The sequence below is a fragment of the Solanum stenotomum genome, chromosome 8 (assembly GCF_019186545.1).
Source record: "Solanum stenotomum isolate F172 chromosome 8, ASM1918654v1, whole genome shotgun sequence".
NCBI lineage: Eukaryota > Viridiplantae > Streptophyta > Magnoliopsida > Solanales > Solanaceae > Solanum > Solanum stenotomum.
The window spans coordinates 7,051,032-7,079,030 of NC_064289.1; the positions used below are offsets into that span (position 1 = coordinate 7,051,032).

At 36.0% G+C, this 27,999-nt stretch overlaps 1 protein-coding gene across 1 annotated transcript; it reads right to left on the reverse strand.

Annotated features, from left to right (window-relative positions):
* Nucleotides 1-27,593, reverse strand: LOC125873330 (transportin MOS14). Its single transcript, XM_049554243.1, has 27 exons — nucleotides 27,123-27,593; nucleotides 23,914-23,991; nucleotides 23,682-23,744; nucleotides 21,879-21,926; nucleotides 21,654-21,800; nucleotides 21,328-21,459; nucleotides 18,832-18,872; nucleotides 16,448-16,539; nucleotides 15,800-15,927; nucleotides 12,072-12,147; nucleotides 11,811-11,931; nucleotides 11,635-11,734; nucleotides 11,336-11,417; nucleotides 8,767-8,849; nucleotides 7,131-7,250; nucleotides 6,975-7,026; nucleotides 5,728-5,883; nucleotides 4,170-4,293; nucleotides 3,968-4,049; nucleotides 3,807-3,895; nucleotides 3,651-3,725; nucleotides 3,505-3,559; nucleotides 2,979-3,098; nucleotides 2,802-2,894; nucleotides 2,586-2,731; nucleotides 560-737; nucleotides 1-457 (listed from the first exon to the last, which is right to left on the reverse strand). Exons 1-27 carry the CDS (start codon nucleotides 27,243-27,245, stop codon nucleotides 179-181), a joined length of 2,883 nt encoding a protein of 960 aa, XP_049410200.1. The 5' UTR covers nucleotides 27,246-27,593; the 3' UTR covers nucleotides 1-178.
* Between the last annotated feature and the right edge of the window lie 406 nt (nucleotides 27,594-27,999).

The following is a 27,999-nucleotide window of genomic DNA, read 5'->3' on the forward strand; positions in this document are numbered from 1 at the left end:
ATCACTTTCCACAAGTAGAAAAAGTAACAACAATACAACACCCTTTTGCTGCATAACTCATATATATTCCCAAGCCGCACAATGGACAAACGATGAAATAAGGCCTCCAAAGAATCATGAAAAACTATTGCCTGCAGAGAAGGGAGAGGTTAAAAAAGGCCCTTCTGCACCCTCTCCACTATGATACAGCTACTATGTTCAGATCAAGTGGCCTCAAAGCTCCTTGAACTATCTCCTGAACAGTTCGATTACGTCGGCAAACCTCTGAAATCTCGTCAATCGGAACTACCAGACCGTTCATATTTGCTCCAGAGGCTGCATCTGACAAGGCTTGTAAAAATCTAGTCCTTTCCAATTCTGTAACAGCTGTTGATGGAATTAAGGACACACATTCCTTTGCCCACTCAAGAGCTTTCAACCCATACGCCCGGGTCAATGCCAGTAGAGCGTAAGTTACCTACAAAGAAAACAGCTCAGAGTAACTCTTGAATGCAACAAACTAATACTACCTTTCTCTTCACCCATCTGCGTTCTATAAAAAATAATGATTTGTACTTACTGTTTCTAGTCGTGAACTAGGAAGGGCTCCAGTTAGACAAGCAACCAAAATTCTGGTGATAGTGGGCCCTCGAGGAATAATTACACTGTCCCTTATGGATAGGCAACTTTCTCCATTTGTAGAGTTTGCAAGATCGAATATATCAGACACAAAGTTCAATATTGAATTGCAAGCCTCCCTACAATCCAGTCAATAATTGGAAATTTAGAACAATCAAAACATAATAAAATATCATACCAAATAGATAATAAAATTACTAGAGAAGGAGAAATCCAAATCTAAAAAGGCCAGAGTTTCCTTGCAGTTCCTGATAGGTTCTCTAGTAATTAGATAGATGAGTGGACAATGATATACTCCCGCCATTTCAATGTAAGTGAGTTACTTTCGGTTTTAGTCTGTTTCAGAAAGAATGACATTGGTAACTCCTTAATTCCACCATTTTACATGGTTTGTTTTAGACCACAAGATTCAACGGAAATCTTGATACATTACCCACATCTTTAGTTTTAGGCCACAAGATTCAAAAGTCCCCCATATTTTCTTAAACTCCGTGCCTAATCAAACTAAGACACCTTAAATTGAAACAGAGGGAGTATCAAAAGATGATTCCACGCTTGACAGATTAAAATTCAACTACAAGTGTACTTTTACTAAATATGTTGGGTACTTGGCCTCTGTAATTCATATTGTAGGCAATGGACTTTGGAAACAAATATAGCGCCATATTGATATGGAACAAACTGCTGCTTATATTGCATTGAGAAATGCAACAAAATATGACAACCAACGCAGTGAATATGTGTTCCTTCAGCACCAGACCAGTTAATGTCTCATCAAGTAGTTCATGCTAATCAAACTGGCCGTGTCCTGTGACTCAGTTCTTGTATCATTCACTCAGGTACTTGATTATAGTTATCTACATGAATCCTTTTCCTCCGCTCTTTTCTGACAGTTATATTTGTCAATGTCACAAAAACCATGGTATTATTGAGACTAACTCATAGGGAAGAAAATCAATTTATGATGAAATAAGATTTTGGTCCCCTTAGTAATCTACTAGGTCAGAGGAGCCTCTTGGTGTTCCAGGGAGATATAAAAAGTTGGTAAACTAAACTACCTCACAATGACAGACCTAATATTATCTTTCTAGTTAGGACTACAAATTTCATTCTCTAGTGATACTCATCAGGATGCATGCTTAAGGCTTCAGCATATAAAATAAGCTCCAGATGAAGTACTACTCCACGTGAATCAAACATGACCGGTGCAGATTGGATGGTGACATACTTTGCTGGACGCTATAAGTTTAAGTATAGCATTCTAGTTGGAGCAACTTCTCCTAGGAAAGAAAGAAAGAAAATGTGAGTGCAAAATCTAGTGTACAAAGCACCACAACCACAGCAGCTTGGACTCATGCTGCCAAACTACTCGAAGAATTGAAGTTGGTAGAGCTAAGCCAGATGCAACTTGTGTGAAATAATTAAATTGCATTTTATGTTATACCGAAGCCATTACATAATAAGAGGTCAAGCAATTAAAATTTACTGTTGTTTTGTCAGAGAAAAGATACTCTCATGAGAGGCACTATAACAAAAATCATAAAATTAAATGATTGGATCACACAGATGTCATCAAGTCAGTTACAGTCCCTGCACTAATTACATCTGTAACAGACATGGCATGTATGACATGCAGCCACCAGCTTGAGGTCTGTATCAGATAGTTAAATAAAAATGTTAAATTTATAGATGAAATTGATTTTTTGCCTACGAAGGTATATATCTCAACAATTGTATTCAACGCATGAAGAGATAAATTATTGGCGCTGCCAAGATTCAACCATAAGACGTTTGTCCTCACAAATTCTACCAATTTATCTCACATTTCTCACAGTTTTATGTTATTGTCCAGAATACAAAATCTTCATCACTCTAGACGTGTAGAACCAGAGCTTCCTCTTTACATCAAAATAGATGTAAACAGGCCATAATGTTCATGGGGTGAGGAGGAAATGGAGAGAACTTACCTGTGCTGCACGGTGATGCCGATCATGGCACAATCCACCAATGATGGAAACACAGTAGAGGGAAAAAATAGTTGAGGACAGTATCGGATACATCTTGATGCAAGCAAAAAACAATCATCTGCTATATCCGGACGGGAAGTGAAATCCTGTGAACCACACTTCGGAGTTAGCTTACATAACTAGCGGTGAAATGCAAAATAAAGCAACAGACTGTACCTGAATCTTTGTAAGAAGACATGCTGTATGGCTAAAGAGAGACTCAATGAGAACTTTCAAGTAATTTGCACAGGATGGATCTGAACCAAATATCTGCGGCAGAAGTTCCAACTGTTGCTTAAAATGGAAATTGCAAATTTGGTTAAAATTTTGCAATGTAAGAAAGAACTCAAATACCTTAATGACTTCACTAGAGAGATAAAGGAAACACGGCTGATGGTGTTGTCCATATAGTCCTTGTATTTCCTCCAGCATCGCCCCAATTGTAACCCCCATGAGCCTCTTAGAAGTTCGTACCTAATGGATGAAATCATCAGAGTTAGGAAAGCTATAATACCATTTGCTCATTGTCGGGCTCGGACTAGAATCTTGATCATCCTTGTCTTCAGAGTTCAGAACAGGCCACTTTAAATAAGCTGTAGGGAATATTATCAAAGAGCAACATAAAAGCAGTTTGAGGTCATACATTAAGGAACATAAGACAGCAAAAATTCACAGAAAGAAGAAAAAATCAGCTACGGATGTAGATGTCAAGAGGCACAAGAATAAAGAAGAGAAGAACATGAAGCATTCAAAGGACTATGAAAAACGCCACATATTTACAGGAGAAGTTGTGTCACTACAACATTTTTCAGGAATAGGCAGCTTGATGAATGATTTCTTGAATCCCTTGGCAGGAGATGGCATAGATAACTGAACTTACAGCATTTTTACAAGCCCGGCAAAGAGACTCCATTGTCCGCATGTCCCAAGCACGACTATGTGAATATCATCAAACACTACCATTAGGGAAGTTTATAATCAAAGAGTTATCCTGAAAGCAATATTTACAGCAAACAGCTTTCTTACACATCAAAAATGGCTTTGAAAATTGGCCAAAGTCTTTGAATTGCATCTGCAACCGCTTCTGGGTGATTTACATATCTGCAAATGGTTTCAGTCCCAAAATTGACAATGCAAATAGAATCAAACAGATGAAAAACGGAACAAGGAAATTGCCTGTACCTGAATATATTTGCAAGTCGGTCAAAATGAACTGTTAATTCCCGAGCGTTTTTTTGCCCCAAAACTTGGGGACCTTGATTGATCATCTCCTGGTAGTTAACTCCAAGTATTTGTAAATTGACACTTAAAGTCATTCATAAAATTTTAGAAAGGAAACTTACTTGTAATGGAGCAACAGATGGCAGGCATACTGCCTCAAGGGCTTTCTTAGCATGTTCCGAAGGAAGCTCTGTAATAACCATACTGCAAAAAAAAAAAAAAGACCAGTGTGTTTATTTGGCAGGGTGGGTGGTGAGAGTAAGGATTTAACAAGATAAAGAACTTAACTAACTTAGGGATCAGCTTCTAAGAAATAGATAATACCTTAAAGCTTCAACCAGATGCAATGAATCTTCGGCAGAAACTTTGAAGGGACCTTCCCCAATGACTGCCGTTTGGTAAATTTGAAACAGACCATCTAGTGACCCACAAAGCTTCTTCTTGCAATCTACAATGACAATAAAAAATTTGAAACAAGATTGAACTAAAGAACTATTAACTCTGGCCAGAATGTTAACTCCGAGAAAGTGCAAATTCACCAGGTCATATATCAGATGCACTGCGTAACCAAGATACAATGTCACAAAGTTAAGAAAAGATTAATCCTAAAATTCTATTCGGAAAAGGGCTAAAAATGCCTCTATCCTATGGAAAATGGCTCATCAATAATACCCTTCATCCACCTTTTGGTCTAAAATACCCTCAACCTATTTTTTTTGCTCAAGAATACCCCTAAAACTAACACCTCAAACTTGATGATTTTTACTGGTCTTTAAAAAAGCCACGTGGCCATTTTAATTGGCCACTTATATTACTTGATTTAAAAATTAAAGCCACCCATTTTTATAATTCAAACTCGCGCGTAATAATCTGACCCTAATTGCTGTCTGTTGCAAGTTCAAAATACCAATGCCTGCTAGCTGCACAAGAGACACTACCGCATTTTTTGTTTATATCCCTGCTTAAAATGCTCATGTGCAAGGAGATGAGATAACAATTCAGTTCCAAGTTGTTGGATAGCTTGAGCTGGAGATTCAAGAAGGGAAAATAGAGGCTCAATCACCTGGCTAGGAGAGAGATTAGAGTTGCAAGACTTTGTGGCATCTATAGAATATTTACAAGAGTTGAAAATGGGTGGGAATAAAAATATCGGTGGGTGATTTTAGATTATAAAGAATGGGCCAGATTATTTGGGGCAAGTTTAGATTAACGAAATGGGTGGGATTAAATTTTGAAATAAGTAATATCTGTGGTCAATTAAAATAGGTCACATGGATTTTTTCTAAAATTAGGAAAAACTATCAAGTTTAAGTGTTAGTTTTAGAGGTGTTTGAATAAAAAATATAAGTTGCACGGAATGTGCACTTTCGATGCTGCACCCTTTCAGATTCTCCAAAAATACACTACTTTCAGAGAATCCGACATGCTCCCATCGATATTTTTGAAGAGTCCGAACAACATAGGAAAAAATAGATTGGGGGTAAATTTTAGACCAAAAGGTGGATGGATGGTGTTGTTGAGCCATTTTCCCTAGGATAGGGGTATTTTTGGCTCTTTTCCAAATTCTCTTTATGAAATAGCTGCCACAGATAAACTGGACGTGAATTTTAAACAAGAGGTATATCAATATCCACCAACTAGTCTCACAGATATTAATTATATCGTTGACAAAGCCCAACCATGAAGTGACAAAATTTCATCAATTATAAAATATTAGAGATCTCTTGGAACATAAATAAAAGATAATGATTATTGAAAAATAATCACTTCTTTTACAAAAATGGTGGAATATCACTTTTTTTTTGGATAAAAGGCAGAGTTACTACAAGTAACACTAAAAAGAAAATAAATACAAACATGAGAAACCGAATGAAGTATTTACCATTGCATATGTGTCTGAAAGCTAAAGCAGCTGCTGCTGCGGAATCTTCACACATGCTCATGCCTCTCACAAGAATATCAATGAGTGTGGGCAAGTATGAAAATCCATTTGATGCAGCATCAAGCCACTTTGAATAAGCTCCGATTGTTAAGCAGACTGGAAATTAGTAAATTAAAAGTACAAATGAGAACTGTCAAATCAGTATTTCAGCAGCAGTTGAAACTTGAAAGATATCTATAACAATATTTGGCAGAAAATGACAGTATACACCAGATTGCCAACAACTGAGACATATAACCCAAAATCACCCAAAGGGTGTGGCCTAGTGGTTGAGAACCTTGAGGTCTCAGGTTCAAAACTCAGCCGAGACACAAAAAACCCTAGGTGATTATTCCCATCTGTCTTAGCCTTGGTGGACAGAGTTGCCTGGTATCTATTGCTGGTGGGAGGTGACAAGTATTCCGTGGAATTAGTCGAAGTGCGCGAAAGTTAGCCCGGACGTGTTATACAAAAAAAAAAAAAAACTGAGACATATAACCAAAATAGGAACACTCAAAGAAGAGAGGGTGGACAGTGGACACTCTTGGGGAATGTTTGGTTCGTGATATGGGACAGGAAGAAGAGGATAAGGATGACGACATTCATATCTGTCTCCAATGTGGTACTTAAGAGACCATGATATGGTCTACATTACTCCTTATTATTTATCAACTTGCTTATTGTTGATGAGGTTTATCCATTAAATTACTATCATATGAAAATTTAACTAGAATTCTATACCTAATTACTGGACCAAATATGGGATAAAAGAATTATTCAATCACATCATCTCCTCACTGTATTCTATTCACAGTCCCTTGCCCTTCACAGAAATTCGAAATAAGAGAGACAGAGAGAGAGAGAGTGAGAGAAGGGTGGGGGTGGAAAAGGCAGGAAGGAGGAGGGATGGTGTCTGGGGTGGTTATGGAGAGTAAGGAAAGATTGGAAATTGACTTTGGTGCTAATATCAATTAGAATCCAACCACTATTTGGATTGTTAATACCCTCTATACATTTGTGACTGTTATCTGAAGTCACAAAATAGGTAGGCTAATTAGCCAGGATATCCCAATAGGTAAATCTTATTACAATAATCTCAGAGGTTAAAAATAAAACGAACCAATTCCAGATTATTATCTGGCCTAATGCAATCTCCCCAATATCCACAAATCCAATCACCTCTCACTTTGATGAGAACAATTAACTACCTGTCTGAAGTAGCTGGGGTTGATTAGGCAGCTTAGGAAGCAAAGACATAATCTGCAAGTTAAAATAGCAAGGCAACAAAGACGAAAAATCAAATTAACACAATTTCTGAAGTAAAACAAAGTTGAATGGACTTTATTTTCAATCATCATTCAAACCTGCGGCATTACTTCGGCTTCAATATCAGAAACATAATCTGATATAGCTTTTATACAATACAAGGCAGCCTCTGCAGGACGCCAATCAGAATTCTGATCTTTTCCACAGTGACTGATGGCCTGTAAAAATAAGCAAACGTTAATATCTAAAAAGAAAAACAACTTTACCGCCAAATAGTGTTAACCAAGACCTTTTTAACTGAAAGTCTGAAACTGTTTTTAAGCGAAAAATGTGAATAGTTGATCTAGTATCTGAGACATAATGTTCTAATGTCTTTCACAATTTTCATAAGCAGAAAGCAAGGTCAGGAAGCTCTAGTGAGAGGTTATAAAATAAGCAACAGCCAAAATCTCCAAGAACCAAATGAAAACAACAATATCCAACTTTATGTTGTTTAAATCTGCCTTGCTCTACAACTGCTCTATCTTTATTTAGATTACAACAAGTTCAATTGTCCAGAACACAAGGACTTGAACTGACTTGAAATTTGAGAGAAAAATTGTAAGAAGAAACTTCTTCTCAAAAATTAACACCCAAGTGCATGTACAATGACTCCAAGAGTTTTTTTCTTAGCAGAGATCCGATAACAATTCTAAATGAGCAGAATATGCCCCAGGACTTCAGGCTTTCAGGTTTTACTTGCAGTAAGAACGTTTGGTATGTTAAATAATAGAAGATTTCAGCACAATTTTCTTTGATATTATCACAACTTTATGTGGGTACAATTGGTTTCTTCACTGTTCTAGTGTAAATCGGTTGTCATTTATCCAATTCAAATAGATCAGCTGTGTAGATATTTTGTATTCAGAGTGAAAGAGAGTCGAAATAAATTGTCTTTATACACAAGACTTTGTTTAGAATTGTAAAGATATGACACTTGGGCCTAACTCAACCTCAAAAGCTAGCTCATGAGGGGAGGATTGCCCAAATCCATATAAGCAAACCACCAGTCCATTCCCCAACCAATGTGGGATGTAACCCACTCTAACCCCCCCCCCCCAAACCCCTTCACATCCAGGCCTGACTTGAATGTGGATCGGGAGCCAGAACAGGGAAGGACCTAGCGCTGATACCATGTTACAACAAAGGTATTGGAGTAATTTCAATCTATTATCCAAGGAATACAATGATTTAAATTTAAATACAACTAAAGAAAAGTCTAACTAAGGTAACTAGATATCTAAATTCCTAAAAATCAGCTAGAATATTATATACAACACAAGGAAGCCAAGATGAAACCACCTCTAAGATGGGCCAAATCACAAGCTTTTGGCCAGCAGCTTTACAGTTACCACTACAACTGACTCAACCCTTAGGCAGACATCAACTTGAAGGACTCTCTCAGCAAGCAGAACCACCCTTTAGGTAAAAAAAATGTTTTGTGCAAATTCCAGAACATATCAAATAAGTCAGTTTCACTGATGTACCAAAGCTTATTAATGTAGTCAACATGTCCACAACCCCAAAGGGAAAACTTCAAAGTTAAGTGCATTAACCTAGTTTTGACTCTCTCAGAAGTGGTGGGTTAAATTTTTCCGGTCCGTATAATTTGGTGGCTAACATTAATCAAATGAATTTGATACATGAAGTTGAGAAAGTCAACCATTTCTCCAGGATTACAGTAGTAGTACGCACCTCAACTAGCTTCATATAGAGAATTTTCAAGGTAGGTTCACCTCCTAAAATCAATGCTGCATCAATCAAGACATCTGCAACAGCTGATGCATGGCAGAATCACAGAGTAAGTTAGCATGGTGGAAAATTGGATCTCTTACATTTCTTCTCAACACAATAGCTGATGCGCATTCATGATTGATTTTCCAAAATTTCAAGACAACATAGTAATAAAGAAAGTGCCATCAAGGAAATAACTGATAAGGTACATAGATGGTACAGACTGAGCTAGACACTATACACAAATCAATGAGCTAAGAGACTAGCTCTTTGAGAATATGCAATGTCTTTCTTGAGCAAGACAATAAACCAATCAAATATAAGCTTATAAATGCAATCAAACCATTACTGTCCCATATATGAAATGCATTTTTCGTTTTGTAAAGAAAAGAAAGCCAAAATGATGTAAATTGCCAGAGAAATAATTCAAACCAAAAAGTTAGGTGCTACATTAAAACAACAAAGGCATAAAGCGCAACAGAGAAGATTTCGGATAGTGATCACACAAGCAAGGGGGGAACATATAAGATATTTCGATGAAGTACAAGATATTAAGAAAATTGTCTTCACTAGTCCCAAATCTTGATAGCATTGGCAAGAGAGAGGCATCAAGCATAGTCCACTACTATTGCTTCTGCATTTTAATTTTGGTAGTACTTTTTCTTAAGAACAAGGTGATAAGGTCATTGAACATTATTTCCAACATTGGCTTTTTCTATTGTTATCATGAAGAATTAGTTTATAAACTTAATGTTTAGTGCAAGACTTCCCTAGAACTAAAGGTCATCTTTATCAATCCTAAAACCAAGGTTAAAACACAATGTAAATGCACCTAAATTATGTTTGCTAACCACAATACAATAGGGCAACAGGTAATATACAATCTTTCCATTTGGGGCGGAAGGGTCTTCTAGTACATAATAAGCAACTGCCAGAAGCTCCAAAAATCCAACATGACCAACTAAATATAACCTCCAGTTCATGAAGCAAGAGAAAACCAAACCCTTTCATTTTATTTTTTTTGGGATAACTGTGGTGTCTGAATCAACACCTCAGCTAATTTCCATGAGATACCTGCCTCTACCCACCAAGGCAATGACAGATAGGAAGAAATCACCTAGTATTTGGTCTCCGCTGGATTTGAACCCGAGACTTCATGGTTTTCAGCCCACTTCATTGACCACTATGCCAAACCCTTGGGTTTCATCTTTTATTTTTTTGGGAGGTGGGGTGGGAAGTGCATGGTTACACATGCATGTTGCCATGAATAATAATGGATGTTTAATCATAAAATGCGACAACATTAGAAAAAAAACTTTATGAAACCAAAATAGTTTTAGGGCAAAAGGCGGATGGGGCAGGGAAATTTCACTTGGTGTGGAGGGAGATTGTCACATCTCCTAAAAAATGGGGAAGACTTGGAATTAAAGGCTTAAAAGTCTTTAATAAAGCTTTATCAGGCAAATGGCTTTGGAGGTTCGTAATAGAGGTACAAGCATTGTGGAGGTGGTGATAGTTGAAAACTATGGGATTATGGAAGGGGTTAGAGAACTAGAGATATCATTTCTCCTTACGGGTGTGGTATGTGGATGAATATCATGAAGGGATGGATTATTTTTGGCAAATATCTCATTCAAGGTCAAAGACAAAAGGATAGTAAAGTTTTGTGAGCAAAGCAGGTGTGGCAGCATATTACGAAAGGATGAAATACAGAGATTGTACAGAGTATCTTGCTAAAGAGACTTGACAATTCAGAAAGTTAGGGAGACACATGGTGGAGAGACATTTTGGAACTTGAGATTTAGAAGGGAATACCAATATTGGGAAGTGTTGAGTTTCAAAGATTGTTAGCCTTACTACATAGGTAAGTCAATCTGGTTGATAACCCCAATGCTTAGCGGTGGGGCTTGGGGAATAATAGAGTGTTCTCTATGAAGTTTTTTAATGAGAAACTTTTGATAAGGGAGGAGCATGTTTTTCCATGAATGTAGTATGGTTTCCAAAGGTACTGAGGAAGGTGTGCTTTTCCACTTGGTTAGCCGCTAGAGGGGTAATTTTGACAGCAGAAAATCTTAGAAGGTGAAAATGTGAATCATCTTCTCCTACATATTGCGGGCTTACCATGAGGTTATGGTGGGATATGTATAGGTGGGTTGGCACTCTATGGGCAAAGGATAAAAACTGTGAAAGACTTGTTGGGAGAAGGAAGAGAAAACGAAGTGCTTGGAACATAGTTCCACTTGCGTTATCGTGAATTGTTTGGAGAGAGATATAGGAGAGCTTTTGAAGGAGTAGAGTTGAGTTTCTCTCCATTGAGGAGTACCGTTCCCTTATATTCTTTTGGTGCACACAGAAAGTTCGTTGTTGTATAGACAATTGGGTGGAGTTTGTAGAGTCATATCTCCTTGTAGATTCTTTATCTTTTCGTGTACACGTCATATACAGCCAGTTTGGCCTTGTTTATGAATGAAAATATATTTACTTGATAAAAAAAAATGAGTTAAGGGCAAGATCTATATAATAATGGTACCATATCTTGTCTGCTTAAAATCTCTCTGGTCCTCCATGGAGATATCAAAGTAATCCGGAGGATATTGGACTCTGAAAGTAACCTGAAAGAGAAAATACAAACATAAACGTAAAAGTGGAAAAGAATGGGCAAACAATCTTTTTTGACAATGAGAATGGTCAAACAATCTATGTGATTATAAACTAAGGGTATCACGTCTTGCATTAGTTTTTGTCTCCTGAAATAATTCAAGATCAATATGAAGCCATGCACGATAAGTAAAAAAACAAACTGCCTGCTCCTAATTCCAGAGCACTCACCAAGGAGACAAGTGATTCATATGATGAACGGAAAACCTGCAATCTACGAGTTTTCTCTGCCTCAATGGAAGTTTCATTGCCGCAAGCTAGATATGACTCCCTGAATAAGTATAATTTTAGATGCAAGAATTGTTTTGCAGCAAATAGACTGAATTGAAAATTCCAACAGCATTCACCTTTCTGTCAAAATCATCTGAAGATTGTGCCAGAAGTTAAAAGTCATGGAAGCAATATCGAACTCAGGATGTGAAGCAACTTCAAGTAATGCATGCACAATCAGCATTGATTCATCGGAACCTGAATACAGTTGTCAGTTTTGCTTATACATAAGTAAGAACAAATATCACATACTTTTATGCACACCAAACTTCTTTGAGAAGTCAAAGAAAACTAAATTGCATCTGGAAGGAACTAAGAAAGAGAGGAAGTATAGATACCAGTGGCAATCAATTCAACATATGCATCGCCCATGTCAGAAAACAAACGAGCAATGGCTTTAATATCCTCCTCATCCTGGAAGTGAAGAGATAAACAACAGGATGGTCAAATAATTAAGAGGACAGCAATTTCTACATAACAATTAAAAAAGAAAAAAAAAAGAGAGAATACCAAACAGTAACTTTAAAGCTCAATAACTTATTGTGTCACTGCAAAACCCCTTCACAACGGAGAAATGGATAGAAGATAGTGAAAATAGAAACAAGGGCATATACTCCCAAGAACATCATAAATATGGATAGAATTCAGAGTTGGTAATAGCATAATTAAGTTATGGAAGTGAGATTGTGCGGGTGACAGTGCTCTGGAAGAAGTCCCACCTGCTTATAATGTGGTAACCAACAAAAATGCATGTGTGTTTGAATATCTGAGGTAGAAAACCATGAAATTACATGGGTGATGGGGCATAGCTTTCACATGGCTATAAGAGACCGAGAAAGGGGAAGGGCAAAGAGATTGCCAGTATGAATGAGACATTGTATGTGCTGGATACACTAGACAATACTACTGATGCATGGAGGTGGTGGGAGAGTGGAAATGGTTTTATAATATCAGGGGTCGTTTGGTAGCTGGTTAAAGTTATGAAGGTATTAGTGATGTAGGGATTAGCTATAAGTGAATCTATGTACTTATTTTATGCAGGTTTTAGACTATTAGTTATTCATGTATTAGTTATACATATATTAGTTATTCCACACCCTATGGGTGCTCAGTCTGGAGAGCTATCAGGAACCTATGGCCATTAATGCAGATCAGAAAAAAGGTGAAGATTGGGAATGGACAGCGAACATCCTTTTGGCATGACAATTGGGCAGGGCAAGGAACTATGAAACAACAACATCCAGAACTCTTCACATTAAGTCAACACATGAAGTCAACAGCAACATGCCACAGTTGCCAACTTGCCATGATGTGGACTGGTCAGGGATGGAACGTATTCATAAGGAGACATCTGAATGCTTGGGAGATGGAAAGAGTTGCAGAATTTTACAATTCAGTAGCAGGTTTCAATAACCTCGATGGAGGAGAAGACAGACTGGAATGGAGCAAAGACAAGAATGGAAAGTTCTCTGTCAACTCAGCATACAAGGAGCTGAATTCAGCATTAGTGAAGGAAAGAGATTGACCTTGGAAGATGATTTGGAAGCCAAAGATTCCTTACAAAGTTAACAGTTTCACCTGGATTTTGGAGGCAGCCTTGACACAGGAAAACCTAAGTAAAAGGGGTCATCAATTAGTCGCTGAGTGTTTTCTATGCAAGGAACAAACTGAGACAATCAACCATCTTTTTTTGCATTGCAAGTGGACAGACCAACTATGGAGGATGTTTATATGCCTAAAAGGGATCAGATGGGTGAAACCTGGAAGCATAGCAGGTGTCCTAAGATGCTGGAACAAGGATGGTATCGTAAGTAAGAAGGAGGAGACATGGAAAATTGTCCCGGCTTGTATTTGGTGGTCAGTCTGGATTGAGAGGAACAAGAGGTGTTTTGAAGGAGTACAAACTACAAAGCAGCTTACAGATTCTTAAGATGAATTGCTTAGGCCTATTTTATTTTGGTGTGAGCAAAAACTATTAGCACAAACAGAAGATATTTTTGATGTTTTAGACTTTTTGTAAGGATAACTTGAACCACAAGTTGTAAGTTGTAATACTTTTGTTGGGGAACTATACCTGTTGGTGTAGTATGCCTGTGGATATATAGAAGTAATGTTATCTTTCTCAAAAAAAATATACCTACCAAACGTCATATAAGTTATAAGGAAATTAATACAGGAATAACTTGTTTCTTATCCAACTATCAAACGGCCCCTCGGTTCTTATTCCTAGCTTATTGGTGAGAGAGAAACTTATTTTTCCTCATGATGCTATTTGGATCCCTAGAGCACCAAGAAAGGTGTGTTTCTTTGTGTGGTTAATAGCAAGGGTTGTGATCTTGACAACAAAAAGATTGAGGAAGAGGAAGATCACATGTGTTAGTTGGTGTTTTATGTGCAAAAACTTGGGTGAAGAAGTAGACCATCCTCTATTGCATTATAAAATGGCTATACGATTATGGCAGGTGTTCCTTTATTTGTTCAGAAAGCAATGGGTGATACCGGGCACGGCGCTATAAAGTTGGACTCACATGAGGGAGAGGAGAAGTCAAGGGCATGAAGTGTGGCCCCTTTAGCAATCATGTGGGTTTTTTGGAAAGAGAGAAATAGAAAGACTTCTGAAGAGTGGAACAGGACTTTGTAAAACTGCAAAGTAGTTTATTATCTCCAGTTTCCTTTTGGTGTACTTGTGAGGTCCCGATTTGCATAGAGGATTAGATATCTTTCATTGAGAACCATATTGTGATGCAGGTTCTCTTCTTTTGGTATCGACTTGTACATAGGGCTTCCCTAATTTTTAATAATATATTTTACATTGTCAAAAAAAAAGATTAGACGGCATGGAAAAGGGGAGAGACGCATAGTAGTGTATGCTGAAATTGTAATATAGGGGTTTGCAAATGAGGGATAGGAGGGAGGGTCTCGAGGAACTAGGTAGGTGTTGGATAGAGAAGCACCCAAGAAGGTACCTTGCTTGACATGATGCTTGCACGACTAAGACACAACTTTAATGAAAAAATGGAGGAGGAGGGTGGAGGGTGGAGGGTGGTGAATCGTGTTCTGTAAGGGAGGGGAAATAATGATCATATCTTGCTGAACTGCAGATTTATAACACATTTAATAGAACCTGGAAATGTCTATGTCCGATGTAACCTGGGTGATGCTGTTGACAGTGGCAGAGGCAATCACTAGTTGGGGAACGCAAAGATTGAAACAGAACAAAGCAGTATGGAAGACCATTGTACAGTTTTTTTGGACTACTTGGAATGAGAGAAATAGAAGATGGTCCATACTAGTAAAAAAGAATATCGGATGCATTAAGGATTTCCCGAGTTATATATTCTTAGTGAAAAAAGAAAGATTACCAGATGATTAGAACAACTAAATAGAGAATGCTAGTTGAGCCACCCGCTAAGAGAGTAATTAGTTTTGACACCATCTCGGGTGACATCAATGAATGATCTTGACTTGTCAAAACAAAAAAGAAGTCCCAAGAATAATATTTAAATTTGCTTTCAACTGATTGCAACTGGATCACCCACCAACCAATTCTGCGTAATGGTAGACTGCCCAACAATCAGCAGTAGACCAAGTATATTACCCGCATAACATTCTACAGAATAAAGAAAACAAGTGCATAGGACGAGTAATATGCCAGACATTAGGAGCATAAAATACTTTGTGAAGGGTTTCAACCCGTAAAAAAGATTTTTAGGGAAATCAATGGCCTAGAATGAGATTTTGGGGAATCCCCCAAATTGGGACCCCAGAAGGAGAGGAAATGGAAATTGTAAATACCAACCATAAAATGACCCAATCATTCAAAGTATCTTCAAAGGTAGTACATTTAAATTTTCTTAGCACCAAAAGACAAAAATGACCACAACAACACGTTGGTTTTCAATTTGATCACCATATAATATCCTGCAGTTAACATATTTTCATCAAGATGCCTCACAAAAAAAAGAAAACCAACAAATTTCTAGATGTCTAAGCTTTATGTAAATTTAGGAAAAGAAAAAGAATGGACCAATCAGAACATCCCTGTTCAATGCACAAGGTAATATACCTTTGAAGGATCTCTAAGCTGAGGTTTCAGACTCATAACTTGAGGAACAATTACTTGAATCAAGGCCAACTCTGACGAAACTCCGCCCGAATTTCTTGCTGCTGTGTAGTGTATCAATTCAGAAATAACTGCAACATTGCGAATTTCCCATCAAATATGTCATAGCGAGCTCATAATTATGACAAAATGCAGGAAAATTGACAGCCATTTATACAAGTACAAAAGAACAAGAGAGAAGGACAGGGATCCACAATAATGATTATCGATCTACTGCATAACAATAAGACTTGTAACATGAAACAGACTATTAATCAGTAAGAACGGATCCACTAATAATGGACCTAGGTTAAACTTTATCCAACTAAGCAGTGACTACCTCTGAACATCAATTGCATTCTCTTTCAAATTATTTTCTATAACCTAAGCCTCATTTGATAAGGTTTAGCATGGATTTATTTCCAGTGTAGCTACAATTCACTTCATGAAGGGACTTAAAGAAATTGAAACTACATTTAAGATACACAAATAGATTACATTAAACAGCTTATGATGAAGTGTATATTATAGTAATTTGACACACTAATAACAAAAGATAATAGTAATGAATTTATAAGAAGAAAGAACAGCAACCCAAAACATTCACAGTACCATTAACGGAGGCCTCAGACAATATTTCAGAATTCAAGCTTGAAAGAGCTGCAAGCACTAAAGGGTGTGAAGAAAGGGTAGATGCAGGTATCCTGAAATAGAATAAGTGATCTATTAAGCAACAATATCTGTTATGTTCACAGGAAATAGAAAATTGATGCACACTAGATCAGTAGATCTACAGAATGAGGAAAAATAAATGTTCAGGTCTAAACCAGTACGCGATTGATTTATGTGACCACAAAAACTGAGATCCAAAGCATGCAGCAGTAGAAAAAAGAGGAGAGAAAAGAGACTTAGTCCAGCATAAGATCAGATTACTTCCTTTTCATAGGACAGAAGTATACCACCTAAAGAATTTCTAGACTGAAAACCTTGTCTCATGATTTATCTGCACAAATTGTGTGACATATAACTATATATATCCATGAAAATGATTCTACTAAACTGCACGGTAGTCAATTTCATGTGCTGAGCTTTGAGTCTACCAACTCTACAACAAATTAATATCATGATAGTATGAATATTTTTTAAACATAGCATATTTGACCTGCAATATGACATCAAAAGTGCTCAACAGAATAGCGCCCGGTAAATCAAACGAAAACGCACTAATTACCACACAGAATAAATTAGTAACAGTGGAGTGATGAGCACTATTAATTAGTAGTATGTGTGTTAAACAACTATGTAATCTGAATCACATGTTCCATAGATAGTTCATACAATTTCTGAAGTAAGCTTCAGTCTCAACCAATCTTGGGGCTAAATGGTCTCCAATCTTCCAGTAAACAATGATTAGGTCAATAACCTGAGCAAGGTTGACTTGTATCCACTTAAGTTGACCTACATACCTGCAAAGTGGGAAGGAATAATCTCTATCTAGCCTTTTTTACTGGTAATTTGTATTCCTCAATCCTCAGCATATCCTATATGCTGGAGACCTCCAATAGTTATCAACAGAGAGTTATAACTAAGGGCTAATTACAAAGAGCCTAAAAAATCTACCAATCGGGACTTCATTCTCTACATTTGACAGTTTACACCAAAAATGTCCATTTAATCTTCTGCAAAGTATTGGATCTACCCTCAAAACACCTCCCATTTCTTTCCTTTCATATTGTCCACCAAATACATGAAGAAACTTCTCTCCACCATCTCTCCTGGGATTTGCTACCCCCTCTCCTGATCCAACAGCTTAGAAGATCTGTTGTATGTTCTGGCTTAGAAGATATCTATCTAGCCTTTTAAAATTCCGAATCTTTTCTCTTTTAAAATGCTGTCTGAAAAAGTCCAGACATGCTTCCTGGAAAGTCCAGCACAACCAAGTACCATGACTTCCCAAAAATATATCTCCAAAGTAGCATTTCCTTCAGAATATATTCTCTACTCTCCATCCAATCTCCAAAGTCCAGATATTGTAATTACACCTAATTGAACCAGCAATTCCCATAAAAAATAAACGAATCAGCAAGTTTGACTAACATACTTATGATTAAGTATGATAGTCACTTAATCTTAGTCAAACTTAACTATCATAAGTATGTTAGTCGAACTTGCTGATTCATTTATTTTTTATGAAAACTTCCTGATTCATTTATTAATTTTGAACTGTGTAAACTACTCACCTAAGAGGTTGAGTTATTGTAGAGGGAACACTATTGTTTATTTGCTCAGCTATACAATCTTATATACAGGGATTTCTCCCCATCATTAATAGGATTATTCACTTTATCAAAAAAAAATAAAAAAATTACTTAGGTATGCAAAACACCTGTTTTTATTTATTTGTTTATATATTTATTTAGGTCTGCAACAGGCCAACTCGTGTGCAAACAGATTCTTTATGATAAAACAAGAATGAGAGTTTTTTTTTTTTGACCAGTATCGTAGAAACTCAAACTGAGGACCTCTACCTACTTTGATCTATTTGAGCAGAACAACAAACCCAAAACCTTAAGGCAATGTGTGGTGTGACTCAAAACCTTATAAACCCTTGGATGCCTTGTACAACTGATGTGTGATTCTATAAAATTCGGCAATTAACTGGTTCAAATACACTCACTCTGCACACCAACTCTTAAAGATGTTTCAATCATAAATACGATGGGCAATGTTAAACACTTATAGTTTACAGCATAAGGATATCTAATGAAGATGAAAAATCTTCTGCATTCAAGAAGACACGCCATAAAGTTCAGAAACAAAATTTTAAGATGTACTAACTTTTCCATGAAATCAAGGACCAACTTCCCCAAACTTGCAACTTTAGTTGGGAATAGAACTAAAGCACAGGACCATCAAACAAGGATTACAGTTTGTGCTAAAGCAAAATCTAAGTTCAGCATGTGAATATGAAGGGACTCAGAGAAGCCAAATAATACCTATGCCTTAGCCGTAACCAAGAAGCAAATGCCTCAAGGACCTGTTATGTAATTGGAAAACCAATTAGTAATAGAAGGAAAAAGTACTCGAGTAATCATAAGTCATCAAGTCAAATTTTCACCTTAAAGAGTGGATAAAAATGAAAAGTAGATAGTAGTCACATGCAACTTCCCTTTATAATATTTTTCATTTCCTAGAGAATTCACCCACTAAATTGAGGGTCAAAGTGTGTACAGAAAGAGCTAAGAGAATCTGGATTTTAATTAGACATATATCTGTATAAACTAGCAGCTGCTCTTTCAGTTCTGAGGCAATGTGCAGCAACGTAGGTTCTGACCCCATATCTTGTGTAGAGAACCTATATTACATGGACTCTATATCGGGTGCGTATCCAAAATGGGTATGCTACGCAAACAGAAAGAAAGATCAAACTTTTTTGGCTAGTTATTAGTGTATTTTGAAGAATCTGCACCAAGTATCAACACTCATAAATCATAATACCTATACACGTGTACAATCAAACAATGAGGATTCCATGTAACAAAGCACAAGAACTCTTTTCCGCTAAATAATGGTTCAAAATATTTCTAAACATGTCGACCAACAAGAGAAAGCTGGAAGTAGAGTCACAATTGAACTATTTATGTTACAAATTTGTGTTAATGAGCTAAGTTAAGCATGACATCAACATCATTTACATCCCATTGTTGCACCAGAAAGTGAGAAAAGCAATACTCTATACTTGAGACTAATAAAATTATCCATTTTAACTTCAAAATTCAAATATTCCTTGAGCAGAAATTGTACACCTAACCACTACGAACAGTTATGTAGAACATTATAATCAAATTAGATAACTCGCAGATATTCCAGTTTATAATTGATGTAGAACATTATAATCAAATTAGATAACTCGCAGTAGTTTGTTTCAACCCTCTTTTCCATTACCTTTTTCTTTTCAACTTATCAATTGCAAATCAAATAAGAACATTCTTTCAATAATCAGCCCCATAATGATGTTTCCACATTCATTATACACCCCAGTAGACAACCAGAGCTCAAGGGAAAAATGAAGTGCAACAAACTGATTATGAAGATTCTCAATTTTAATATAATTTGGGATGACAAAAGATAGTGGGATAAGTTAGGGAAAGAACAGAATTTTTTTTACAGAAAACAACAAAAACTGTTGTTGTTAACCTATTATCAGAACTGAGAGCACCATAGTTTTAATTCATTGACAAAATGCATAGAAGAAATTCAGTTGCAGCTTCATGTAAAGCCATCTTGAGGCTCACCACAATTTTTATTTTTTTTTTTGTNGGGGGATTGATGGTAATCATTAAGGGGTCTTTGGTAGGGAGTAATGGTATTATTTAGTACTATGTTTGGTAGAAATATTGGCCTATGTATAACTATTCCATGGATTAGTTATAAACCCTACATGGTATTATAGGATGTATAACTAATACCTTTCATTTTGTGGTATTTAGTAATCCATAGGATTACTCTATGTAAAGACAAAAAAAAACCTCACATCCTTTTAATCATTTTGTTTATTTTCTTGATTTTGTGTTTATATTTGTACTAGTAAATTTATTGAGTTATTATCTTAAAAGGTCATTGAACTATGAAAATTTATCTTTTCATTAAACTTTATTTTGTATAAATTTTAAATAAACTCATGTCATATAAATATTTGTATAAACAACTGCTCAACTTTAATAGTGTCTGGGAAAGAAAAAAGAAAAATAAATTTTTCTTTGAAAAGTCTTAGCTGGCGTTAGAAAATATAGAGAAACTATCATTATGAATTTTATTGAGCATCATTGTTGGTGATAATGCGTATTAGCTGATTACTGGGGGGAAAAAATTATTGAGGGATTCATAATAATTCCATTTCCACCATTAAAGCAACAACTATTAACATTGAGCTCTGTATTAATAATAATTTGTGCACTAAAATGTTATTCCTTAAGAAGTGAGTTCTTTAAAAAATTTGTGTATTTATAGGGTCTATACTTATATAACATATAAAATAATTTATTTTGTCATATTAAAATTATTTTATTGATAAATGTAGTTAAATGATTTTGGAAGATAAAAGTCTTAAGTTGAGTATTTTTAATTCAAGGGTATAATTTGAAAGAAACTTTTTGTAGAGTTTTATACCAAACACAAGATTAGGTGAGAAGCAATGAACCAAACACTTGATAAAAAAATAATCCATGCATTACTAATCCTTGCGTTACTAATTCCTGCATTACTAATCCCTGCATTATTAATCTTCGTACCAAACAACCCCTAAGAGGCTCACAATAACTATTTAGACACATATTGAAAGGAGAAATTCAGTCAAAATTGGTATCCATGCTCTCTGGGCACAAGAAACTACTATTTGGTGAGAGAGAATCATTAAGGGTTTGGCTGGTGGCTTTGATAAGGATGTAAATATCCAACGATCAAGAGGCACAAAAGGAAAAAGTAAAGCTCACCTGTTCCTTAAGTTCATTGATATTCAAACAGGCAGTCATGATATTAAGTGCGGTATCAATAGCGGAAGCAAGTTCTTTTTCAAACTGGCGTCGCCTATCTGGTCGAGCAGCTATCTTGTAGTTGAATTCCTCCTGTGTGAAGACACGTCCGTTACCAATATCGTTCAAGATTTAAAGAGAAGATGCAATGTTTCCTCACAAAAGGCAACAACAAGGGCATAACCTTGCAACTCAAATAAATTAACCTAGTCCTTTTCAGCAAATATAAAGCACAGTAAGAACCAATTGTTTACCATGTGATTTAATAGAAACAGTGAGACTAATACCTCAGGCAAAACTCTAAGAAGTTCCAGAAAACTCGGTATAAACTCGGGATGAGAATTCATTTCATCCCTAAGCCAGTTTATAATACCACCATCTCCCCAATCATCTGCAGGCACATGAACAGCCAAAGCAGCCACTGCAAGACTAATCTATAATAAAGCATTTAGTACAGAATCTTTTAATTGAACCCCACATATTGTTTATTTGACAAAAATATCTAAAGTTACCTGTGTTCTAACTTTTGGGGGACCCTTATGAAATGTTTTCAACAAGGTCTGCAGTTTGAAAATCACCAAACTCATAGTCAGGAGGAAAATATAACATTTGATAAATCTACATACTTATTTCTACTTTATTTATTGATAAAGTAATAAAATATTATTAATGAAGGGCATAAATACCCGTATACCAAGAGGTAGGGGAACCTCACAAAGAGATATGGTTGTCTACAAAAGACACGTAATCTTCTATACATAACGGGGTCTCATGGATGCATCAAAACATAATAAAGAAAAAGAGGCGACTACTAAGGTGGAATATGTAAGTTTATGAAGATATAGAGCAAAACCGACGGCAGCTGATGTAACTCATCATACAAGTTAAAACAGTTTGATCAATAAAAATATTTATCTTCCCAAAAAGAACAAGTTACAACAGTTTACTTTTATGGTTTTACCAAGCTGGACAACTAAGCCACCACAGTATTGGAGCAAAAATTTTCCACTTAAACTAGGACTCGGCCATAGTTACACATAAAGGAGTTGAGCTGTTAACAAGCACAACACACCAATTATTTGGAATGTTAGAGTTTAGGATCCAAAACAATTTCCCTTTAAATGTACATTTTATAATCATATTCCTCTTCTTGATTGTAACTCAACCCAATTTGGTATATCAATCATGTTTGCAATCATTCTTTATGTTGAACATCCAATGTATTTCCGGAGTACATTTAGATGAAAGCTCTCCTGATTCAAATAATGGTAATGTTTTAATTCCTTATAGATTGGAGCTTTACACAGCGGGTCATTAGGAGGAAAACCTGTGGGGTGGGGACCCAGAATTTGTTTTGTTTTCAATAACTGTGGTGTAGGTGCAGAAATTTGTTGTACGTCCAGATGACTTTGCCAGCTTTGTCTACTAGCGGAGTATACATGACATCTTCAGTTATCTAGACGATTGGCTAGACAGTTTAGAAAGAAATAAAGAGCACCTTTTCGTATACCTCTTCTGTAAAGGGAGTAAAATATAGTCTACTTATCAGTTATGAAAGAAAATTAAAAGAATGATATAATCCTACAATACCTGACACCTAGCCAACTACATTATTGATGGAAGGCAAACCATCAAATAATTTTTAATAATAATGGAACCAATCTACTAGTTTCACTGTCCTAATTTATGTGACACAGATTCCTTTTTAGTCAGTCCCAAAAAGAATGACACGTTTCTATATTTAGTTAACTTTAAATGCCCATTTTACCCTTGATTAGATGATTTATAGTCACACAAACATCTATGACTTATTTAAGACCACAAATTTCAAAGGTTTTTCTTTCTTTCTAAAACTTCATGCCAACTCAAACAACATCACAAAAATTGGGGCGGAGGGAGTAATATTTTTTCCCAATCACTTTCTTTCGTGTGAAGGAATGACTCTAACATTATACCGGAACATGAAAGTTTCCTAGGAATAGAAAATTTCCAGTTTTGATCAGGCGAATAACAAGCATTTATCCCTAGGACCTATTTCCTTATATTGTTAGTACTTAATATGTGCCTTATATATCACAAAAGAAGCCAAAACACAATTTATACTCCATGAAGGACGAAGAGGAATCAACTTAATCCCACCTACTAGGCTACAAGCATCGTGCAGGCAACAGTTATCTACAGATTTGATTCACAATTTTGTGTTGCTAATAAAAGTAACCTATCTGCTGGCAATATGAACGAAACTGATAAATTTCAATATTATCAGACATCCGAGTTGTAAATATTAATTATGTCGAGATGATAAACTCGCTCACATTCAGAGAATCCCGTAGCGGACGAAAAGCTTCAGAAGGTAGTTCTTCAAAATCCCGTTGAACCTACCAAATCAGATAGAAAATGCCTGTATTAAATTGCTGATAGAAAATACAGACAGAGATGGATACTGATATCTTTTAGTCGAACATTTCAGTAGTTTTTACTTGTAAATACGTCATAGAGAAACTGATAAGTGAATAGACTTCCATGGACACTCAGTATGAAGATTACCTTGCTTCTGAGAGTTTGAGAACAGAATATTAAAGTTTCTTGATTGCTAGATGCATCATGAAGCAGATTATCAGCCACCTAATCAAATACAAGAAACTTAGTAAATTGACAAGCACCATTATATCCAGTCAGATTATAGAAAAGAAAGGGAGAGAGAGAGAGAGCGCTAAAATAAACAGAAGCTAACAACAATGTACACCTCAATCTCACAAACATTAAACCAATCTATCAACTACATCCCGTTCCAAAAACTAGTTGGGTCGACCCAACCATATGACTCAGTTATATCCTTTGTGCCCTATGTGAGGCAGCCTAAAAGAAACATCAATGTCAGGTATGGGCACATAAATCTCATGAACCTAAAAAATAGCAGCTGAAAAGGAGACTATATTGCGTATAATTAAACTGCTTACAGAACAATATCCCCCGTGTCACTTAATGTGCTCGACATACCTTTTCTCCTAGCACGCAGACTAATCACGACAATAGGCTAGTTATTTGCTTCTTCTACATGGTCAAGGCAATCAGTCACATTTAAGTCAACAAAAAAGAAATAGAATAGTAAACAGTGTCACATTTATGCTCCTTAAATCAGACATAAAACAAATCGGACTGAACACAAATGGTCTCCATTTGTCACCGTTGTAGTAGTCAGACATAATTGGCTAACAACTTTTTACTATCCTGTGACACGCGAGCACATGTGAAACTGACATTAATTATTAATAAATCCATGCTATGAATAGCACAATCATATTAGTGATGCACTTGCACTTCCTTTTTTCCGTTAACTTTGTAACCATTATGGCAGCAAAACTCGCATAGACGCATACCACCAGCATACTCTTGATACGCTCTTACAATAAGTTGCTCGGACATGGGTGCCCGATATGAGTGCGGATGTAGAGGGAAGATAACAATTTAAATTTTAAGATTCGTGGGTACAGATTCAGGTATGGACACGGGTACGGGATTCGGTTAAAAATATTCAACTATCTAAAATAGAGTTATAAAACTATCCTTAAATTACGGTGGACAATTATTAGGAAAGTATTGCACGAATATTTGAGAGCAATTTTGAATCTATATATTATTAAGTACAAATGAATATCTGTATCATTCTCTTGGTGTAACATGACTATTGCAAATGATATAGAGGCCATGATACACTTCTTGAATTCATTGCACATTCAATAACTACGTTGACCTATAAATATCTTTAAAGCGTCTTATAATTGCAGACTCTTAATACAAATATCTTTTACGATACAAAAAAACATATGCCTAAATAATGATTTCACCCTAACTTTTGTTTTGATTTCAGAAACCATTGTATCTGTCTCGAATCTCTCTATCAATTTTGGCCAAAGGACGCAAAATCGATGAGCTATTTCCGGTATGGATCCTGCACTCACACCCACAAACATGTCGTGTCGGTATGGGTGCGGAGCTGAAGTGAAAAGTCTCCGCAACTTAGCTCTTAAATAATTTGTTTGAGATAGATATAGTGGAGTTGGCACTAATAAACAGGTAGTAAACAACTACCGGCCATCAAAAGTTCACGACTTTAAGATCCGCATGCTTTTTTTAGTAATGGGGCGGTCTCATGAGATCTATACCGGCCCAACTAGGAGGTCTACCCATTGAATTCTATTACATACATGTCCACATTGAATAAGCTAGGAAATGAAAGGAATTTTCACATGGACAAAAAGAGTGAATTTCCTGAATTAAATATGTTCCCACGTTCTCTTTCTATTGGACATGCATGTCCTTCCAAATGCTCAAAAACTGCTATAGAATAGTAAACACTGTCGCATTTATGCTCCTAGAATCAGACTGGACTCGAATGGTCTCCATTTGTCAACAAAGAAGTTGTGGTAGTCAGACATACATGGCTAGCAACTTTTTACTATCCTGTGATACGCCGTCACATGTGAAACATATTGATTATGAATAAATCCGTGTTTTGCGTACCACATACATATTAATGATGGACATGCACTTCCTTTTTTTCCATTAACTCTGTAACCATTATGACAGCAAAATTCAAACACTATCAGAGTACTCTAGACACACTGTTAAATAATTTGTTTGAGATAGATATGAATTTTCCGTATTAAATCTCTACCTATGTTCTCTTTCTATTGGACATGCATGTCCTTCCAAACATCCAAAAACTGCTATAGAATAGTAGACACTGTCGCATTCATGCTCCTGAAGTCGGACAAAACAAATCGGACTGGAATCGAGTGGTCTCCATTAGTCATCAAGGAAGTTGCAGTAGTCAGACATGATTGGCTAACAACTTTTTACCATCCTGTGATACGCCATCACATGTAAAACAGGCATTGATTATGAATGAATCCATGTTATGGGTACCACATACATATTAATGATACACTTGCACTTCCTTTTTTTTCCATCAACTCTGTAACCATTATGACAGCAAAATTCAGACACTACCAGAATACTCTTGATACGCTCTTAAAATAATTTGCTTGAGATAGATATGAATTGCCCGAATCAAATCTGTATCTACATTCTCTTTCTATTGGACATGCAAGTCCTTCCAAATACCCTAAAACTGCTATTTGGATACCTTAATAAGACATGAAATATTGCCATACTGAACTTGATTGGCATACAGAAATAAGTGCTGGCTTCTATGCTGCTGAACTCAAAGGACTACTTACTGACCAATGATCCCTCCTCAAATCCAACCATCAATCACCACAGAAAACACATCTTCCATTTCCTGAGCCAACCAAAGTTACTAGTAATCCCATTATAGTATAGTCTTCCTATATGCACTCAAGTTTATTCAAAGTATCCCAATGGTGCAACGCCGTCTTGGAAAAAAGGACTGCATTTTGCAGCAACATAAAGAAACCACTATTGATTTAACAGACTCAATTGAAACTCAAGCAATGAAAATTAATCAATCAATCAAGTATGCCACAATCCCAAATCAGTTGGATTCCATTCAGGTCAATTTTAAAAAATTCCTTTTCTTTTTTATAAACAGTAATCTTGCAAAAAAAATTGCTTCTTTCTTGCCCCCTTGATAAAAATAAAAAATTCTTGATGAGCTCAGTAATGGCACACTCAAAATCAAAAACCCAAATCCCATTTCTCTAAATAACTGTACCCATCTGATTAAACTTAAAAAAGATCCAACAATAAAAAGGAAGAAAAATTTATCAAACCTGCCAAGCATCAATAGTTCGTTGAAAATCCTGTAGCCATCGATCAGCCTGCATTCGAACGGCGTCGTCTGGATGATGATACAGTGCATTTAGGGCTTCTTTAACTGTGTTCTGTAGCTCCATAGTTCTTCACTTCAACTCCCAAAAAAAAAAAATCTCCCCAAACTCCTAGTTCTGAATCGGCAACACACACACAATACTTCTATAAATCGCCGCTTGAATTAGGAGTTGTCGGTTTTGTAGTTCCGTATACACAGAGTATATCGATAAGACTTCTCTTTTGGCGCTTTCCTTAGAGAGGTTTGCGTTAAGTGTCAGTGAATGAGCAAAGCACGGAAATGGATGTGTAGCCCAACTGTTCGACGAAATTTTACAGTGACTACTCGATTGGTCGAAAGGGGGAAGAACTTTTGAATGTAGAGAGTAATTAATCCTAGTTTAGTTTTGTATTGGTCCTCAAATAAATATTCAAGGAAAAAAGACTATAAATATTCAATGTTGGTGTTTTTACTTCTTTATTTTTTAGGTTTTTTCTTTTTTTAATTCTGCGGCTCGCAAAAGTTAATTATAGTCGCTAGTCAAATATGTAAGAAAACGTATATTTGTAACATATAAAATATGTATGTATATATTGATATATAAAAAATAACTATATTTATCGACTATTATTTTGGTGGACAGCGATACAATGTAAAAAAAAAAAATCACATGAATACCAAGTTCTTTTTTGTCTTCTCTACCTTGTATATGATCAAAATTTCTTTTAAATATATATAATATGTTAAAAGAGTGTTTTTTAATTATGTAAATAAACATAGAAGTTTAAAATCCTAGAGTGAAACTCCTTCATTCTTTTTCAAAATGGAGGAAATATGAA

What these genes read in the sequence shown, in the direction of transcription:
- LOC125873330 (XM_049554243.1), bottom strand. Translation starts at nt 27,245, where the DNA reads ATGGAGCTACAGAACACAGTTAAAGAAGCCCTAAATGCACTGTATCAT. An exon ending in GGCATCACCGTGCAGCACAG is followed by an intron (nt 738 to 2,585) that starts GTAAGTTCTCTC and finishes ACTGGATTGTAG; the next exon opens with GGAGGCTTGCAATTCAATAT. An exon ending in CTAGTTCACGACTAGAAACA is followed by an intron (nt 458 to 559) that starts GTAAGTACAAAT and finishes TTTTCTTTGTAG; the next exon opens with GTAACTTACGCTCTACTGGC.